The following is a 17,477-nucleotide window of genomic DNA, read 5'->3' as shown; positions in this document are numbered from 1 at the left end:
CCCCCCACCGCCCCACCAAAATACAATTTATACTACTGCAGAGCTGTGGATCTCCTTTGCATGCCATCATCCATACATTTTTGACTGTTTTTTCCCCCTGCAAAAAGAAGTAAGCTGTATTTTTAAATGTAAGCCACCAGTGTTGGTTGGTCACGTTCCTTACCCTGATTCCCAGCTCCACATTCTCTCCTCCATATACTTCCATGCCTTCATCCAGTAAGCCAATCTCTTGGAAATATTCTCTATCTACTATAAAGCATCCAATCAACGCAGGACTTCTGGAAGAATAAACCAGCAGCAACAAAATTAGCAGATAGAATATGAACAATTTTACTATTCAGACATAGATTATATTTATAACTGCTGGTTCAAATTGTGCATCAGGGCAAATTCTTACAGAGGTGTCTCTCAAACAAATTTATTCAGCTTTGTCTTCTAATGTTCTTGATTCTATGGTGAAATAAGTACCATTGAAGGAAAACAGACTCAAAATTATTTGACATACATATTCACCAGGACAGCTAAGAATTCAGTGCTAACAATACTAGAGCCAGGAGCCTCAAATTTGTTTCTGAGGCACCAGCCATTCTAGTCTCTGTCCCTGCTAAGTCCTCAGGTTTCTGTCTGTAATTATTAACAAGGATACCCAACGATGCAAGTCAGGTTCATCTACAGCTAAGAATGCTTGTCTGTAAGCTTATGTAAAAGAAGATACTATTTCTTGAACAGGAACATCCAGATAAAGTTTTGTAATACAAAATCAAGAAATGTCTGCCCTTACCAGCATACTGCAACATTAGCCCATTGTCCTCAGCCAAATTTAAATAAGTCAAAAATCTTTACTCAATCGGTAAGCTTGTTTTATGTCATGACACGAATCAACCAACTTCTACTGTGCAGAGCTAATCTTACGAAGGTAAGAATTCAGGCACAAAGAGTACAATTTTACCTCTATGAGATGCAGTGGAGGACAATACAGAGGAATTTGGCCTTTTCATTTTTCTTCTACCTTATAATCCACAATGGCAAGAAATAAAAATGTCTTTTCTGATTATTATGCTGGTAACGGGAACTATGGTAGCAACAGGATATTAATTAGCAGTACAGGGAAAATCATCCTGCACTTACTGGGAACATTCAAGCTGCAGTAAGTGTAGACATCTGCTTTCAAAGAGATTATAGACGTCTTAATCGCAAATTGTACAATTCTACAGAAATCTACACATTTAAACCTTTAACTTGAAGTGCTATAGTACCCACTTTATAACAATGAAAGGCTGTTTCTGATGTATTTATTAATGAAGAAAATAGCAGTTAACGTCACTTCAAAAATTGTGCTTATTTTATGACAAAGTACTTTTGCTTTTGGTGTTGTTTTAGAAGTATTTTTCAGAGTACCTGCTTCCCTTTGTTAGAATTCCAGAAGCATATTGGAGGCATGATAGAAGCCATCAATCAGTACAATTTTTCTTCATTTTAATTATCCAGTACACACATGGAATGTATTGTACTAAATAAAAGGCTCCAGGGAAAGAGCTGGGGAACAAATCTAAACATCCAATATTCATAAAGGACGTTCACTCCACAATCCTCACATAGAACAGAGTTTTGGGGTAAAATGGAAAAGTGGATTTTCTCTTTATTCTGAGTTTAAACACTTTTCATTTTAAAAGTCACCATAATTAACACAGAAGGTTTGCCTCTCCAGGACTTAGTAGAAAACGTTAAAGCATTTTCATAATCTTAACAGAGTTCATTAACACCGATAACCATTTCTAATGATGGGGCAATTACCACCCCCTGTTATATATGTCTGTGGCAAACCTGTGAATTTTTATGTCCTACTTTTCAGTTCTAGGGCCTGTCCTAATGATCAACATGTTGGTCAGTACAGTTCAGAGTGTTTAAGCTGACAACGCCTGAAAAAAGCTGCCTGCCTGAAAAGACTGAACTACTGGATGAAAGATACCCCCTACACTGACTGCGTGGAAACTGACTGGTGGTGATTACCCCCTTGAGCTTCTACTACTATCTAAGGTTCTGCTTTGCAGGTGGTAAAAACAGTCTTCACACTTTCTTTTTGCAAAGAGTGAGAGTATAGGTACCAGTGACCTCCTTGGTATGAATGCATAGCTGTAAGAACAGTCTGGAATCTCAGCAGAGCTGCTGAGGGAATCCAGAGGTACCTACTCTCCTCCCCAAGATAAGGGTTTTCTTCTGTACCAGCCTAACAATATTCTAGACATGATACGAAAGTACAGAGCGAGATTGTACCAAGGCAAGGATCTAATATAGCCATTGCTCACACACTGTAGCGGACCAGCATTAACTCCTAGGACATAACACAGCTGTAAAGCTATGAGTATTATAAAGAATACAACTGTCAGATCAGTTCATTTGTAAATCAAATTCTGTTTCTGGCCTATTACCACTAAATCAGCAGACGACACTTGGAGAAAGCAGTGCTGCTGAGCATTCAAGTCTACCATTTCACTGTGGCTATGTTTTGCCCCAAGCTAGTAACAAGGAAACCTATTTAAAAAAGATCTGAAAACAGCAGTTTTCTTGAAGAATGTGTGGGGGTCAAGGACAAAAGCAGAAGAGGACAGTTCAAGGACATTTAACTAATTTAACATTGCAGTCAGGAAAACCTGCTGAGACCACCCCCCATCTGTGATACCTAGACGAGCATTGCCAGGGACACACCAATCTAGGTCACAGCTGCATGTTACCTTATTGGAGCAGTTGTGTTCTGCAGTTTCCACCATGACTTAGGAGGGTTCAGATATCGGCACCACAGCTCCCAGTCAAACCCCTGTGCTGAGAGGGGATACTCCTCTATTTCAAAATTATCATACTTAATGTTATCAAATGATGGAGAAATTACTCTCTTTCTGTTTTCTTTTATCCTAGTGAGCACCGGTTCAGCCCTGAAAAAAAAAAGTGTTAAAGATTATGTCTTTAACAGTAGAAGTATAGCACTGATGGAAATCACAGACTCATAGAATAGTTTGGGTTGGAAGGGACTCTTAAATGCCATCTAGTCTAACCCCCCAAATAAACAGCAGGTTAAGCTGCATATTTCAGAAGGGGCAAAGTCTACACCTGTTACCCATTCAGAGCTACCTTCGCTTTGAGATGGATTTTTGACAGAAGATTCTGCCCCAAAATAACACACTGCAATATTTTACCTAGGATGCCCTATTATTAACCTTGATGTGACCTACTGAATGGAAGAAATGAGTATCTGCCTATCGTAGAACATTTACACCCTTGCTACCAAATAATGATAACTTCAGGCTCTCAATATTATCAAGGACATCAAAATCAGAGTTAATAATAGATCTATCCTAGGGACAGAAGCTCCTGCCTTTTTACCATCTTTTTTACTCAAGAAGCACAGAGATATTAAATCCAGACTGAACAAGGTGAAATACATGGGTTTAGTTACGTGCTTTTTCACAGAGCAGCAGCCTCAGTGCAAAAATTATACTTCCTTGTTTACACTGTAGAACATAAAAGAAACATAATATTTTTAATTAAAAGAAGATTAATTTTCCCCTATGGGTAAAGGGCTACATTATCAGAGGGTTTTAACATGCAGTTTTCCAATATAGTTTAAATACATTGTAATTATACCAGGAGATAACTCATACTATAAAAATGGATCTAGGTATGTTACACAGCACAAACATATTTTCATGCTTGTGCCCATGACTGTGTCTGAATCTTCATTAAAAAGATCAGAACGCTAACTCACCCTCTATATGCAAGCGAAATGCCATTCAGTAATTTATAAATAGTGCTTAGAAAAGGTCCCCTGGTCAGAGATATTCAAGGAGACACATACCATCCCACATTGAATTCCACATGGGCATCAAAGAGAGCAACTACTGGTGCTGTGGCTACTCTCCATCCACTAACTCGAGATCGAATCAGCCCCTCTTGTTTGCTGTGTCGAACAACCTTGATGAAACCAGGCTTACGGGCATTCACTTCATCAACATACTTCTTCAGTTTCTCCTTGAGTTCTTCTGTGGAAAAGAAAGAATTAACTGTTAGCAAGAAGTGCCAGCTTGACAAGATGTAAAAACCTGTTCTTTCAGCAGAACTCCTTCAGGAGTCTTCATACATGGAAATCCTCCCTCTTGATTTAACTAGTAAGAATTCTCAAGTATCAAGTCTAAAGGGAGGCAAACAAAAACTAGGACCATAAATTGTATAGTAATAAAAAATTCTAGGTGTAACTATTTAGCCTACATGACTGACATCAGAACCCTGCCACTGTTTAACATTATGATTGAGTGCTTTATTTTATGGCATGTTAAAGTACCACAGCTACTTAAGTGCATACTATGTTACTGTAGCAACAAACAAGATAACTATCTTACATTTCCAGAAATATATGCCCAAGTATTGTTCACAAACTTTCTTTACCAATATTTCAAGAAAAAAATAATAATAAAATTAATTATTTATCCCTATTCCATTTCTCTTTCTAAACTTCAACAGCTCTTTTCTATTGCTACTAAAAAGTTCTCAGCAGAACAAAGGCCAGTAAAAGTACTGGAGGAGAACAATTCCCAATTAAAATATGATCACTTTTAAATAAGCAGTTATCATATATCTGGTTTAAAGACCTTTCCACGAGAAATTCCAATATGTAGAGCTGAAATATGCTGTTCACTATTATTGACTGGAAACAGTTTACTATTCCTTATTAGCATTGCTATGTCATGATACCACTCTGAATTCCCTTGGTGTTATTAAGTTCCCTTTCTTCCAAATCTCTGCAAATCCAGAAATGTCTTTGCTGTCATGCAGAATAATGCTCCTGTTGTTACAATGCTGAACAGGGTATCGTAAAATCTGCGTGAAAAGCTCAATTCTGTCTAGCCCTTTCTGTGAAAACTGGAGCAAGCCAGTTAAGTTCTCCATACTCAATTCCTCACCTGCAAAACGGGATCACCACGCCTGTTTCTTCTTTTCAGTTTATTTAGACTTTAAAACTCTAGAGAACAGCAGTTTTCTTTTTCTCTGCATTTGGCCAGTGCCTAGTGCCCCAGGGCACTGAGCTGAGGGGAGGCTGCATCAGGCAGGGGGTGGCACCAGAGCCCAGCAGAGGAAGGAGCAGCACCCTGTAAGTCAGCACCCTGGGAGGGAGTACAGCTTCTGACACATTGGCTGGCCCACATTGCCTCCTGGTAAAATACGACATGGTTCTTTTTTTTTAAACCTACCTTCCTTTCCTTTTCCTTTGTTTTGCTACCATTAGCTGTGCAATCTGCTCCTAGCTATGTGTCAGGGGGGCATTTTTGCACTGAGCACAGGTAGCTTCTCAACATAAGCCAGCTGCTCTGGGAACTGGTTGCCTCAAACAGATCTGGATAACATTCACACTAGAATGGATAATGTAACAGAAAATTAAGAACAGGCACACCTTACTAGCCACAGTAAATGTTCATCCTTGAAAGGAGATGGATGTGTCCTCTCTTAGACTGACAGAGGAACAGAGCTGTCTCAAAAGGTGTCCTCTAACCTGAAGACATGCCCTTAGTGGACCTACTTCTCTGAGGATATGGAGGAAAGGACAAGATGGTCAAGTGCAAAGACTCCTTAAATTCACCCCTCTTCAAAAAGACAGCCACCAGGCGTGATGCTCCTGCAGCTGCTTCCACTGGCTTTGCAGGAGTGTGCATGCCACATACCTTTGTGTAAATGACTCTGCACGGAAGGGAGAGAAAAACCAAAAAAAAGTGCTGATACTTACAGTTTTTCATGAAGAACAAGAATTAAAAAGAAATAATCTGATGACCATGTCCATCACAGTACTTAAACCGCAGCTATATTTTAGGAATGGACTCAATATATTCCTACAATTTGCTATGTTATATTGCCAATAGCTATTCAAATTGTTTACCTATTACTGCATTGCCTTGAATAAACAATACGAGGCACTTACACACCTAGCACAGAGCACTATTCTACTTTCTATTAGATTTGCTGCATATTGATCAATACACTTTCCTTCATAAAGCAGAAAATCACATTCAGGTTTTCTAATGCTTATGCAATGCCACGTGTTCTTATTGTTCATCCCTTAACACACAAGAAATTTGTAGCAAGCACAAAACTATCAAACCAACCACTAGCTAACAGCACTTTAAATTCAAAAGAAGACATTATGAAATTGTGCCCACCTAAAAATAGTGCAAAACTGTTCTCTATTCCCAAAACGTAACATTGTGGAGGGTGAATATCAAAACACGATGATCAAAGCTTTGTTCTCAGTGTAAGTGGCTGTTCATAGCTTTACAATACCAGGAAGCTTTATTTGCCACAACAATACAGCATCACCACTGAGTATTAAATACATAAAAGGAAAGCAGGCTCTAATCAAGGACTTGAAAATCAGTACCCTTGATAGAGTCATTGTTCTCTCAATCACCTTCATTTTTAGCAAGTGGCTATTCTTACTCCTGTCATGCACTTTTCTTAATGTGGACTGACTTTATAAGCTTGAGTAAACACAAAATCTTTTCAATAGCAAGGTGTAAGATGGAAATAAGTGGAAATGGAAGAGAACCCAAATCTTGGCTTGCCACCAGCACGACTTCAGCTGCACATTATAGCTGTGACATTTACTAGGCAGTACACACTTCTAATTTTCTGGTTACACTGCAGCTTTTTGCAAATTAAGTGAATGGCCTGAGAGAGTCTCAGGGGAACCTTGGAGGCTTACTCATGCTCAGTCAGTATGGAGGAATCCTTCCCTGGACTTCAGTATCAGCCTCAGGAGGCAGAGAAAACTGCTGCATTTTACCTAATCTTCAATACTGGCCTAGGAGCAGGGACTTACTCTGTAGCATGTCCACAGGAGACAAAGCAGTATTTTGCAGTCAGGCATTTTCTGGCCTTTGTTATTCAAAACAGATTAGCCTTGCTTTGCAAAGGCAGAGTGCTGAGCAGAGCATTATGTGCACCCTTTGTTTTACAAAACCTATTGGGCAGACTCCCAGAAGAAAAGATAAGTCTACTAAAAAAAAGTAACATTTTCACTTAGCCACAGGATACAGCAGACATGTAAATGAAGCTTAAAAAGTCACTATTTTGGGAAAAACATTAAAGATGCCCTAGCAGGATGCTTAAGTCAGGTTTTTTCATGCATTCCACATTTTGCTGAGTTTTACATGAGGAATTTTGAGTTCAGTTGTCTTTGACAGTTTTAGAGCACCCTGTCCAACTGGACTGAATGATGGGACTCTCACCCTAGAACTGATCGTACACTTTGTGATGGCACTGGATGGTCTTCAGCAATATATTTTTAACCCACCCTCCGTTTTTTTTTCCACTTTAGATATGTTGCTTGAATAACAAACAGTGTTTTTCATTAATTATTGTGCTTCACTGCTTTATGCCACCGTAGGGAGAAGAAAGGGAATGAGCAAATGTGTCATCTTCAATACACTGTTGATTTGGTTTCTAATTATGGAAACAAATAGGCCTATAAAGATAGATGCATTTGCCTTTCAGTGCAGAATCTCTCAAAAAGGACTCAATTGGACTAAGCTGAATGAGTATCTGCAACTGAAGAGAAAGAGCAGCCGTATATGGAACAGGAAAACAGTGCCGATCTGGCGCTTGGACATGTTGCAGCCTACCACCTGTCTCTATACGGTACAGCACAGCACAACTCTCCTCATAAATGCATAATTAATGTGCCATAATTATGTTTAATATTAACATAATTAAGTTCTAATACTTCTAAGAGGTTGTTTGCTTGTTTTTAACAAATCCAAAAAGATTTTGTTTTACAAGTTTCCTTATTCAGCACGACAAAGCAGCGCTAAAGAATTCGTGCAACTTTGCCTCCGTAGGAAGCAAGAGGCAAGGCAGGATGGAGGCAGGGAGCATAAGCAGTCAGAAGATGCCAGCCATCCCACACCTACAGAAACTGGATGTGAAGGGATCATTTAGTTCATGAAAATCCCTTCACAAGCCATCTTGCTTTCCGGATATGGTCTGAGAGAATGGTGGCTTGAGGGAGGCCCTGGCAATGCAGCTGCTCCCCTTGCAATACTGTGGCTTGCTTGGCTTGTGGGAGTGGCCAGTCCTTGCTCAGAGGGGCAACCTGGACTGCGGTCCTGCCTCCTCTTGGAACACTGGTGGGTTGTGGCAGGCCATACAATAAGGAAAAGGCTTCTCAGACCTCAGGGAGTTTCTCAGAAGGAAAACCATCTACAGATCATCCTCTTCATCCAGTCACATGGAAGCACGCTATGGTTTCGTAATGCCTCTACCCTACCGAAACTGGGAAGTTCCCAGGCCAGATGCTCGATGATGCCTCAGCCCCTTACCTCAGCGCCCTACAGCAGCTATGGGTCCGTCCACAGGCCTCAGATTTTAAAATTACTGATACAGCACTGTCATAAATAATAAATTACTGCCTCAAATTCACAGAGAAGTAGCTTAAAGAACAGCCAATTAAGCCGCACTTTCAATAACTTTCATGCTTTACTGTACTCTCATTCCGAGTGCTTAAATGAGTCCTCACAGCTCTCAGAACAATTACATTTGTGAAGTCTGACACTCAGGCTTTGCTGAGACAGATGAATTTTACTGACTTCTTAAAACTCATTCTTAGCTGTAGATTTGCCAACAGACCTAAAATGATAAATAAATAAATAATTTGCTAAAGCCTAGAAGTCCCTGCTGACTTCAGTGCAGCAGAATCCTGCAAGCCTTGCACTTTTACCTTTAGGGAAGAATTTATTTCCATGTCAAAGGCCCAGGAATTACCATGTCCCTCTTTAACCTCAGCACTTGGCACAAACATGGCTTCTTTTACTGTGAAGGGAAAGAAATTGTTCTTCAGTACAGAATGGGTTTTAACGTAACAATTGTCCTCCCTGTGCCAGAAATTGTGGATTGACACATTGTATGAAAGGGATAAAATCCTGCCAATTCATTATTTTTATGCTCTTGCTTTGTGTTCATTGAGCTAAGTAGAAGGCACACTCTGGTCCCCAGGTAAAGAACCATGTTGGATATTTTCTTGGATCATAAATGACACTTTTAAAGGCAAATCATCACAGCAGCTGCAGGAATACAGCAGAGCTTCTGCCTGTCAAGAGACCACTGGTCAGTTCGCTCCTGGCAAGGATCCCTGGGCCTTCCTGAATGCCCCATGCAGTAGGTCAGAGTGGGATCCACTGCCTTGCATTGAGGCAAACCAGCCAACTGGCAGAGCACAAGTCAGTAACACCATGAGAGTTGCTGCCATACAAGGAGCATCTCATCAGGTACATCTTGGTTCTGCATTAAAGGCAAGTAAATGGTCAAAAGACAGAATTCACACAAACCAGTTAATTTTAAATGAAGATTTTTCCATCTTCATTTTCTTGATTATTTGTGACTCAAAGTCTTTGGAACAGAAAAAGCTGCTTTTCCACTCTTCCAATAACAATTTTATAGCCTTTAGAAAAACAGAATGTATTAACATAGCTAACTTCCTTTCTGACAAACGAAGAAAGCCTGTTATACCAGGTTTGCTAAAAAAAAAAAAACCAAAACATCCCAACCCATAACCTCTCTTCCCTCTCAGTCACTCTGTAGGCATGCAACCTGAATTCATGTAATAACTTGAATTCATGGCAGCAGCTAGGCATGTAAGAAAAACTGCTTCCTGCACTTTATCTAATAGGCTTGTACATTGGATCATGTCACGTATTGCGTATGCAGCTCAGTGCTTCATAAATTTTATTTTCCTTTTCTCTAGCCCCTTATCTTTCATGCTGAAGTGATCACCTCTCATCTCTGTAGCAGAAGCAGATAATTCCAAATGGAAAATATTTATAACCAGATACAGGCATGCCATTTGTAATGCACATGTGTATACAGAATGCTTGCAACAGAGGGCAACAATGCACAAACAGATAACGAGGGCCTGCTGTGCACACGTATTTAATAACCTCCTGTTATCTGGTAATAGATAAACCACCCAAGGGAAATTACCAATGTGATGCAAGGAACTGATGTGGACAGACCTCAGAAACAAAAAAGCAGCATAGCCCTTTTCCTCCATTACTTTACCTAACTTGTATTGTTGACAGAGATGCATAATCTAATCTCGGAAGTTCAGGCTATCCACATGTAAAGCCAGATAGCATAATGAACTTTCACAGTCACAACCTTTGCATTCAGCAATCCAAAGTCTCAGCTGCTGTCAAATCTTACCACGTCTATTAAGATAAATGAGGCCTACAGCAATTCATTCCAGCTTGTACCTCAGACCACGAGCCAAGGATTTCTTTAGTCTAGCACATGAACAGTACCCTTTGCTCACAATAAAGGAGGAAAAAAAATACATTTCCCATCTCAGCCCCTACACACCCTTTCAATCGCCCAGGAGAATCCAGTACAGGGGAGTGGGAAGCACAGATTGCTTTCGAAGGGTTTGATGAGGGTTGCTTTGATCCATTCTCAGGTCCTCTCACAAACACCGTGTCTATGCATGGAAGGAGCTTAGGTGGACACTTCACTGAATCCTCTTGCTGGTTCTAAGTCCTGGGAATCCGACAGCACGGGAACCACATACCAGCAAATAATTTCACTTCAAAAAAAAATAGCACACATCCCTACACAAAACGGCCTTTGCAGAAGAGACCTGTGCCAACAACTATTCCTTGAGCAATCTAACAGGCATATAAACTACTTGGGTTCCTTTTGTCTTCTTTTCTAAATGATGCATAGTTTTAATCCCACCCTCCAGATCATTAAGCCCTACCTAGCAATATTGCTGCACCTTAATAAATCCCAATAGTATGGGAAGAAAAATTAAAATCATCTTTTGGAAACTGTGACAGCTGAACGCTATATTATGGAGGAGAAGGATACTGGAGAAAGAAATATTACATCTGCTATTTTTTATCATCACTATTCTCCTGTAGTAATGCTTTTATAATAAGAGCTGTAAATCCCTTTTATTTTCCTTGTGTTATTTATTGAGTAGTGTTTAAAGACAGTACTCAATTTCTGTCCTAAGTGCATCCTGTCATAAGTATCACCAAGCCCACATTATAACAGTAGAGCGTCTTGCAACACTTCACGAAACAGAGAGGTAAATTGAGACGCCAGATGAATTTGCAAGGTCACACCAGAAGTTGCAGAAGGGGAGGAATAGAACCTGGGTCTCCCAAATCCCAGGGCAGCACATTAACACTGCATGATTTCGCCAAGGCTGTGATTCCGCAGTTTGAGCCATGGCTCATACAGAGCCCTGAGAACTCCGTGCAGATGCAGGAGCTCATCCACATTGCTGGGTCAGGATTAAGAGGCAGCTGATACCCGGAGCTCTTAACGTCCACAGAAATGCATGGCAACAAAGGAATTAAACACGGCCCTTCTGTTCCTCTAACAATGGGAGAAACTCACATGCTTACCTCTAAGTACAGAGTAGAGCTTACTAAAGGTAAGTGTTAACATAAAGAGAGGAAAAGAAAATAAATCTGCTCTAAGGTGAACATGGCTTCCAGCTCTTTAATGAATTTACAGTTATGTGGCAAGGCAGGACTAATAAAAAAAGCACAAAGTATCTTTTCTTAGATTACAAAATTCCCAAATTAGAACGTTCACAACTACAATAAAAGCCAGCTGGGTGTGTATGCGCTTATACCAGCAAACATGCAAACACAAGCTAAAAGTAGAATGCAGACCTACCGAGCACTGCCAATAGTTACCAACTGCCATACAAATTGCACTGCTACACATCTCTTCATTGCAATACCTAGAACCCTTTCAACAGAAAGGTGTTTAAATCTTCAAAGTATCTTTAAATGCAGATCTGTAATTATATAATCCTAATTGTTCCACTCAACTTTCTGATGCTGGATGCTTGAATTACTGTCAGCAGGAACGCTACTCCACAGCAGTTCACTGCATGTGACTGCTACCTGTTTAGGGACTGCTACTGGGTATGTTATGGCTACAATAATGGGAACACAACAATACTTAAACCCGGCCATGAATGAGTGCTATCACTGAAATCAGACATTCATATCACAGCTGATGCAAGAACAACTTCTGGTGTTTATTTAGATAGAATAGTTTTAAAAAGCAGCCATAAAGCGAGTACACAACCACCAAGACCATGCATTAGAGCTGACACAGTGAATATAATACACTGCTGAAATATCCACTGCCAAAATTCTGAGTTCGTAATTTCATTTCTTGGTTTCATTTGTTCCTGGATTCATTTGTAAAATGACCTTTAAATGTTAAAGCAAAGTGCCTGAGAAATACATTCTAGTCCCAGCTGGGTAGCAGCTGTTTCCAGTAATCCAGGTGGCTTTTTTTCCCCCCCAATATACAGTATTTAATTCTAATCCATTTCTTGGACGTGTATGGAACAGAAAAAACACTATTCAGAAAAAGAAAATAAATGCCTGAACAGAGCCAGAGCAGACTATATAAAATCAGAAAAATAAAACTGAAAGAGCACATTAGAAATACTCTGTTATTTCTATAACCATAACACGCAGCAAGCTTCTTGCTGTACCATAAACTTGATAAACAATTGTGACTCCAAGAAACAGTGTTGCAGTTCATGTTATGATAACAGAATCATAAGGAAAAGGAAACTGCGAATTAAAACACCCTAGTCCAAGTGTAACTGCTTTATTTCTGGAGTTCGGTCGCATAAATTGCATTAAAAGTGGAATATGCAAATATGCAGTTAGAAATGTATGGAACAGAGCCGCTTGTATTCCTCTTTGGATCAAAACTCTAACAGCAAGGAAGTTGAGAACAGGACTATAAAAGGAAGAGGAAACAAAGTAATCAGAATATTTCTGGTTGGAAGGGACCTCTGCAATCTAAGCCTTGACTCAAAGCAGGTCCAATTAAATAATATTAAGTAGCATTCACTATTAAAAAGTTATTTAAAAGAATGCCAGAGTGCATTAAAACATAGGGTTTGGTTTTAATAAAAAGGACTTCACATTGCATGCCACATTGTTTTTTATGAAAATCTTACTTTATATCAGAAATTATAACTCAACTTTATACCCACTGCACAGAATTACTTCCTTGGGAGCAAAACAGTAGCTGCCAGGCACCAAACCTGATGATACTGTGAGAGCATCCTTGAGGGTCAGGACAGCAATGACAGTATTTCTCCTTTTGAGATCTTACTCTACAAATCAAACTGCAGTTAAGAAAAAAACCACATACAACGCTAATACAACGCTGGCAATGCAAACAAGAATAGGTTTAGTAATACCACTTGCAAGTAAAAATTTTACAGGGTGAAATACTGGTATCACTGAAGTCAATAAGAACTTCTCAGAAAAAACTTAGATGTCCAGGCCCTGAATGCAACATCACACATAACCTCATAGCAAGTGCAATTTATAATTAGCTCTTTTAAAAGCCAGCTCTCACATGCCCTCATATTATACCACATAGTCTTGAAAAATTCTGCCTAACACAATGTATTATATCACACATCCATCAGTCTGCTAAGATGGCATAAAAAAAAAGGAGCAGGACCTATCCCACCACCTACCAAGCAAGCAAAGAGCCTTCAGTGTGTGCTTCCACTACAATCCTAGGAGGAGTGTCACCTCACATAACTGCCAAGTTCATTTGGGAGGGGCTGGTAGGTATGTACCATGCTATGCAAGTCATGGGGCTTAATTTACATCATTTTAATAACTTGGAAGGTACAACTTCTCCTTTTTGAAACTTCCTAAAAATGTGGACAAAACCCAAATAGTTCTTACTCCTGTAAAGCACCCATTCAAATCAGAAATTATTTGGTTTGAATACCATAAGAGCTGCAGGATTTGTTTCTATCTAAAGATAGAAACTGGTTTTTTGGATGAATTAACCATGTACATTTTCAAATTAAAGCAACAAATTATGTCTTGCTTCTTTCACAGCATATTTGATTTCTCGTTAGGAGTAACACAGTGCTGGGACCGTGCCATTTGGTAGCTGTGGAAAAACTCTAAATCTGGCACATAAGATCTCCAAGTAGAGGACTGCTTAGTATAATAAGTGTATCATCCACTCCTTCCTAAAAATCCCAGACTCTAAGCCTTAAGACAACACAATCACAGTTTGTATCTTTAGATGAAATGTATCAGCACGCAACAAATTATTCCAAGGCATCTAAGCACAATCTATGCATCAATTTAAAAGAAATGTTTGGGGTTCAATTGTTATATTGCAAATGTTGCTCATGTCCTACCTTTTTGCATCAGAAATGTGCAAGGGACAGCAGCAGCAACCCTTACATTTTCTGAAAGCATTAAAAATAACCCAAGCATTAACTTGAAACTAAAATTCATAACACCTTTTCAATTCACAATACAGTAACAGCATTATTACTAGCATCCTAGTGCAGTCTGGCAAAGATTCAGTTAAATCCTGATTAATTTGAAGTATGTTATTTTAAAACTGAAATATGTTAATCTGGCTATTAGTATGCCTGCCAGCAGGGTGGAAGCCTTGCTCGCACAAAACACGTACACAGAAGAACACACACTAGCATTGTCTTTCCTGCCCCCCAGAAAAAAACAGCAGTAGTGTCAATATTTTTTGATATTATAAGCAGCAAAAACGTCTTATCGCTGTGTTGAGACAGGACAGAACTCCACTGACCACAGCACTCCCTCCTGGAATTACACCCGAGTGAGCTGCAAGTGCCAGGGAAGGCCAGTACCTGCTCCAGACCACGAGAAAAGCAGGCTGGGCTACCAGTTCAAGCTCTCATCTTGTCAGCAGAGGCAGAGCTGGTGGTCACTGGCTGAAAAACCCATGAGGAAGCACACAGCACTTGTGGACCTGCTGCCTGAGATTCAGCACAGCAGTCCTTCTCCCCGAATCAGTCACGCATCAACACCTGAGGCTGCCGAGCACAGCAGCTCATGAGATGCTAAGGATTAATGGTCACAGAAAATGGACTGAAATCAAAAAAAAAGCACAAACTGGGTACTGAAATGACCTAAATCTTGGGAGATCCCACTGAAGAAGATTTCCGTAGGTGAAGACAATGCCTACATTTAACAAAAACATTTAAATAGCTTCTAACTTCATTTTTTGTCATTGAGTATTAGGCAAACAAGAGTATAGTACAATATTCCTGAATTACAGTTTCTCCTACTAATATTTAGACATATTACAACTGGTTGTTCAGTGTTTTTATTCTAGGAAAGATTACAATAATTTTAGTTTGTTTCCTTTCTCATTATTTTTTATAACTTAATTTTAGCTGTTTACTTCAAAATTTACTGTTTAAAGCAACACTTTACCCCTGTGGTCAAAGCAGAGAGTCTCTCGGGAGCCATCAGCCACTTCCCAGTAAGTGCAACTCAGGATGTGTCAGACTTATTGTTCATGTGGAAAACCATGCACACAGGCATTTGTACCCAGGCCCTCCCCTACCACATTTTTCAAATAGCTTCATGTTCTCAATAAATGCAGCAAATTTAAATGACTTCATTAAGACCTCCCAGCATAATTTTTACAGACATTATTACTTCTTATACACATTATACTTCTGAATCCTGACATTTATGTAAAATATTGCTTAGGAATTGTAAGGTCTTTACCAGGAGATCTTTTTATGAAGAGCTGTTAGCATTAAGTACTGTTGGTATCTCACTTAGCTAGCCACGATGTGGTCTGTAGCACTGTAAACCTGCAAGACTCCATTTATTATAGCGATTCAAAGGCTTGAACCCATCACCCTCTATCCAGTTCTTCCAGTATACCCGTTTGACTTTTCATTGTTAATAATAATTTTGCACAGATACAGAGTAATTTCCTTGGGCTGGATTTTGATTTGCAATCTGATTTGCAGTATATCCACATATTTCAGAATAGTTACTGTCTGACTTCTCAGATTTAAACCTTTTAGCATCTTCAAAAGGATGCTTCTTGCATAGTTAAATTTCATAATGAAATTCCATGATTAAATTCTTTCCAACTCTGAGCATTAAATTTCCACCTTGTCTGCATATTGCAATATGTTGTACCGAAGACCACCTGACAACTTCAGACCGGGTAATGATCTCATTTTCCTATATGGCATTCATCTTAGTTAATCTTAGAGGGTTATTATACAGCTATATGCTTATTATGTCACAGGAGGAGACTGTTGCAGGAGGTAAACTAAAAGTTATAATTAATATCCAAATCTTTTAAATCCTGAGCAGCATTTATTCCATAGAAGTTCTGGTGATCTTTCCAAAGCTCAAAAAGCCTCAGACATGGATGCTTCTGAAAGCTGAAGAGCTAAAAGCTCCTCAAGGCACGTGACTTCCATCTTCAAGGGCCTCACATCACCCCCCTTTCCAAATCTGCCCTGATATGAGAAGTTACAAATGTGTAAATTGTACTCTACATAGCAAACATGGCCATTCTACCTATGCTGGAAAGAGTCAAGCGGCCTAAACAAACTGCAGGTTAACATAGAATTTCTGTGATGTTTTGTGAGTCAACCTAATAAATGTATATGAGTGTCACACAGCCAGCCAGCCTATGCATTTCCCCAAGTTCTCACTCTGTCACCAACACTGGAGATAACAATCGTAGCCACCATGCCACACTAAGAGAAGGCAAGACAGATCAAAATATCAAAATAATATGGACATTCTGGATTCTGCCTTGATCCCTGTCACTTCACCCATGACATGAACCAGCAGGTTACATTTCATCTGACCAAACCAAAGGAGATGATGCCTTGATGTCCACTGATCTACTACCACAGGCTAGCTGCTACTTCCATCTACAAAGCACAAAAAAATTTCTATGCAATAACACATCTGCTTACTAAAATCAGGGTATAATTACACTTAATTTATCCCCATGCAAAATCTCTGTCCAGTGGCCCAGCTTTAGACAGTCCCTGACCACTTGCATTCTGCATTGTGTTTCCACCAAAGAAGTTTATATGCTTCTCAGAAGAGCTATTTGCAAAGCTGTTGTCAAAGGAACCGGCAGGGTTTGCTACCAGAGCTGTACATCTGCAGCTCACATGAAGAACCTGAAGCATGTGCTGCAATTCCAATTAGGGAACTCAAACCAGGAAAATAAGAAACTCCAGTAAATGCCATAAACGTAGGACGACAAAATGCCTTAAGAGGTAGACAAGAAGTGGTCACCGTTCAAATACTACAAACTGGAGACTAGTCAATGTTCCTGTCTTTCACCACAGACAAATCTGGGTGATTAAAAAAAAACACAGAGAGCTAGTAGGTTTCCTAACATCTCTTTGAAAAACTTGGCACATGGTTTTTTTTCTATGTTAGACTGTCCAGAAGAACAAAATACCCCAAACCTACTCCACAGCAAAAGCAAATAACCTTATGAAATGCAAGAAGACCACCAACTCGCAAGAACTTACTCAGTCTTTTCGCTAAGCTGCACATGAAAACTTATGTCACAGTTCCTTTTTTTATTTGCTATGTGAG

General features: G+C 39.5%; 1 protein-coding gene across 7 annotated transcripts in view; it reads right to left on the bottom strand.

Annotated features, from left to right (window-relative positions):
- The window catches only part of GALNT18 (polypeptide N-acetylgalactosaminyltransferase 18), a 328,676-nt gene that overhangs the window by 72,667 nt on the left and 238,532 nt on the right, over nt 1-17,477 (bottom strand). For 6 of the 7 annotated variants that reach the window (XM_055723132.1, XM_055723134.1, XM_055723131.1 and 3 more), the window contains 3 exons: nt 3,851-4,034; nt 2,733-2,930; nt 164-278 (listed from right to left, as the gene is read on the bottom strand). In XM_055723132.1, the coding sequence (XP_055579107.1) occupies nt 164-278; nt 2,733-2,930; nt 3,851-4,034 (497 nt within the window). The remainder of the gene's footprint in view (nt 1-163; nt 279-2,732; nt 2,931-3,850; nt 4,035-17,477) is intronic. The other variant, XM_055723135.1, reaches the window with a different exon arrangement.

The sequence above is a fragment of the Falco cherrug genome, chromosome 10 (assembly GCF_023634085.1).
Source record: "Falco cherrug isolate bFalChe1 chromosome 10, bFalChe1.pri, whole genome shotgun sequence".
NCBI lineage: Eukaryota > Metazoa > Chordata > Aves > Falconiformes > Falconidae > Falco > Falco cherrug.
This window is presented reverse-complemented; position numbering and strand designations above follow the sequence as displayed.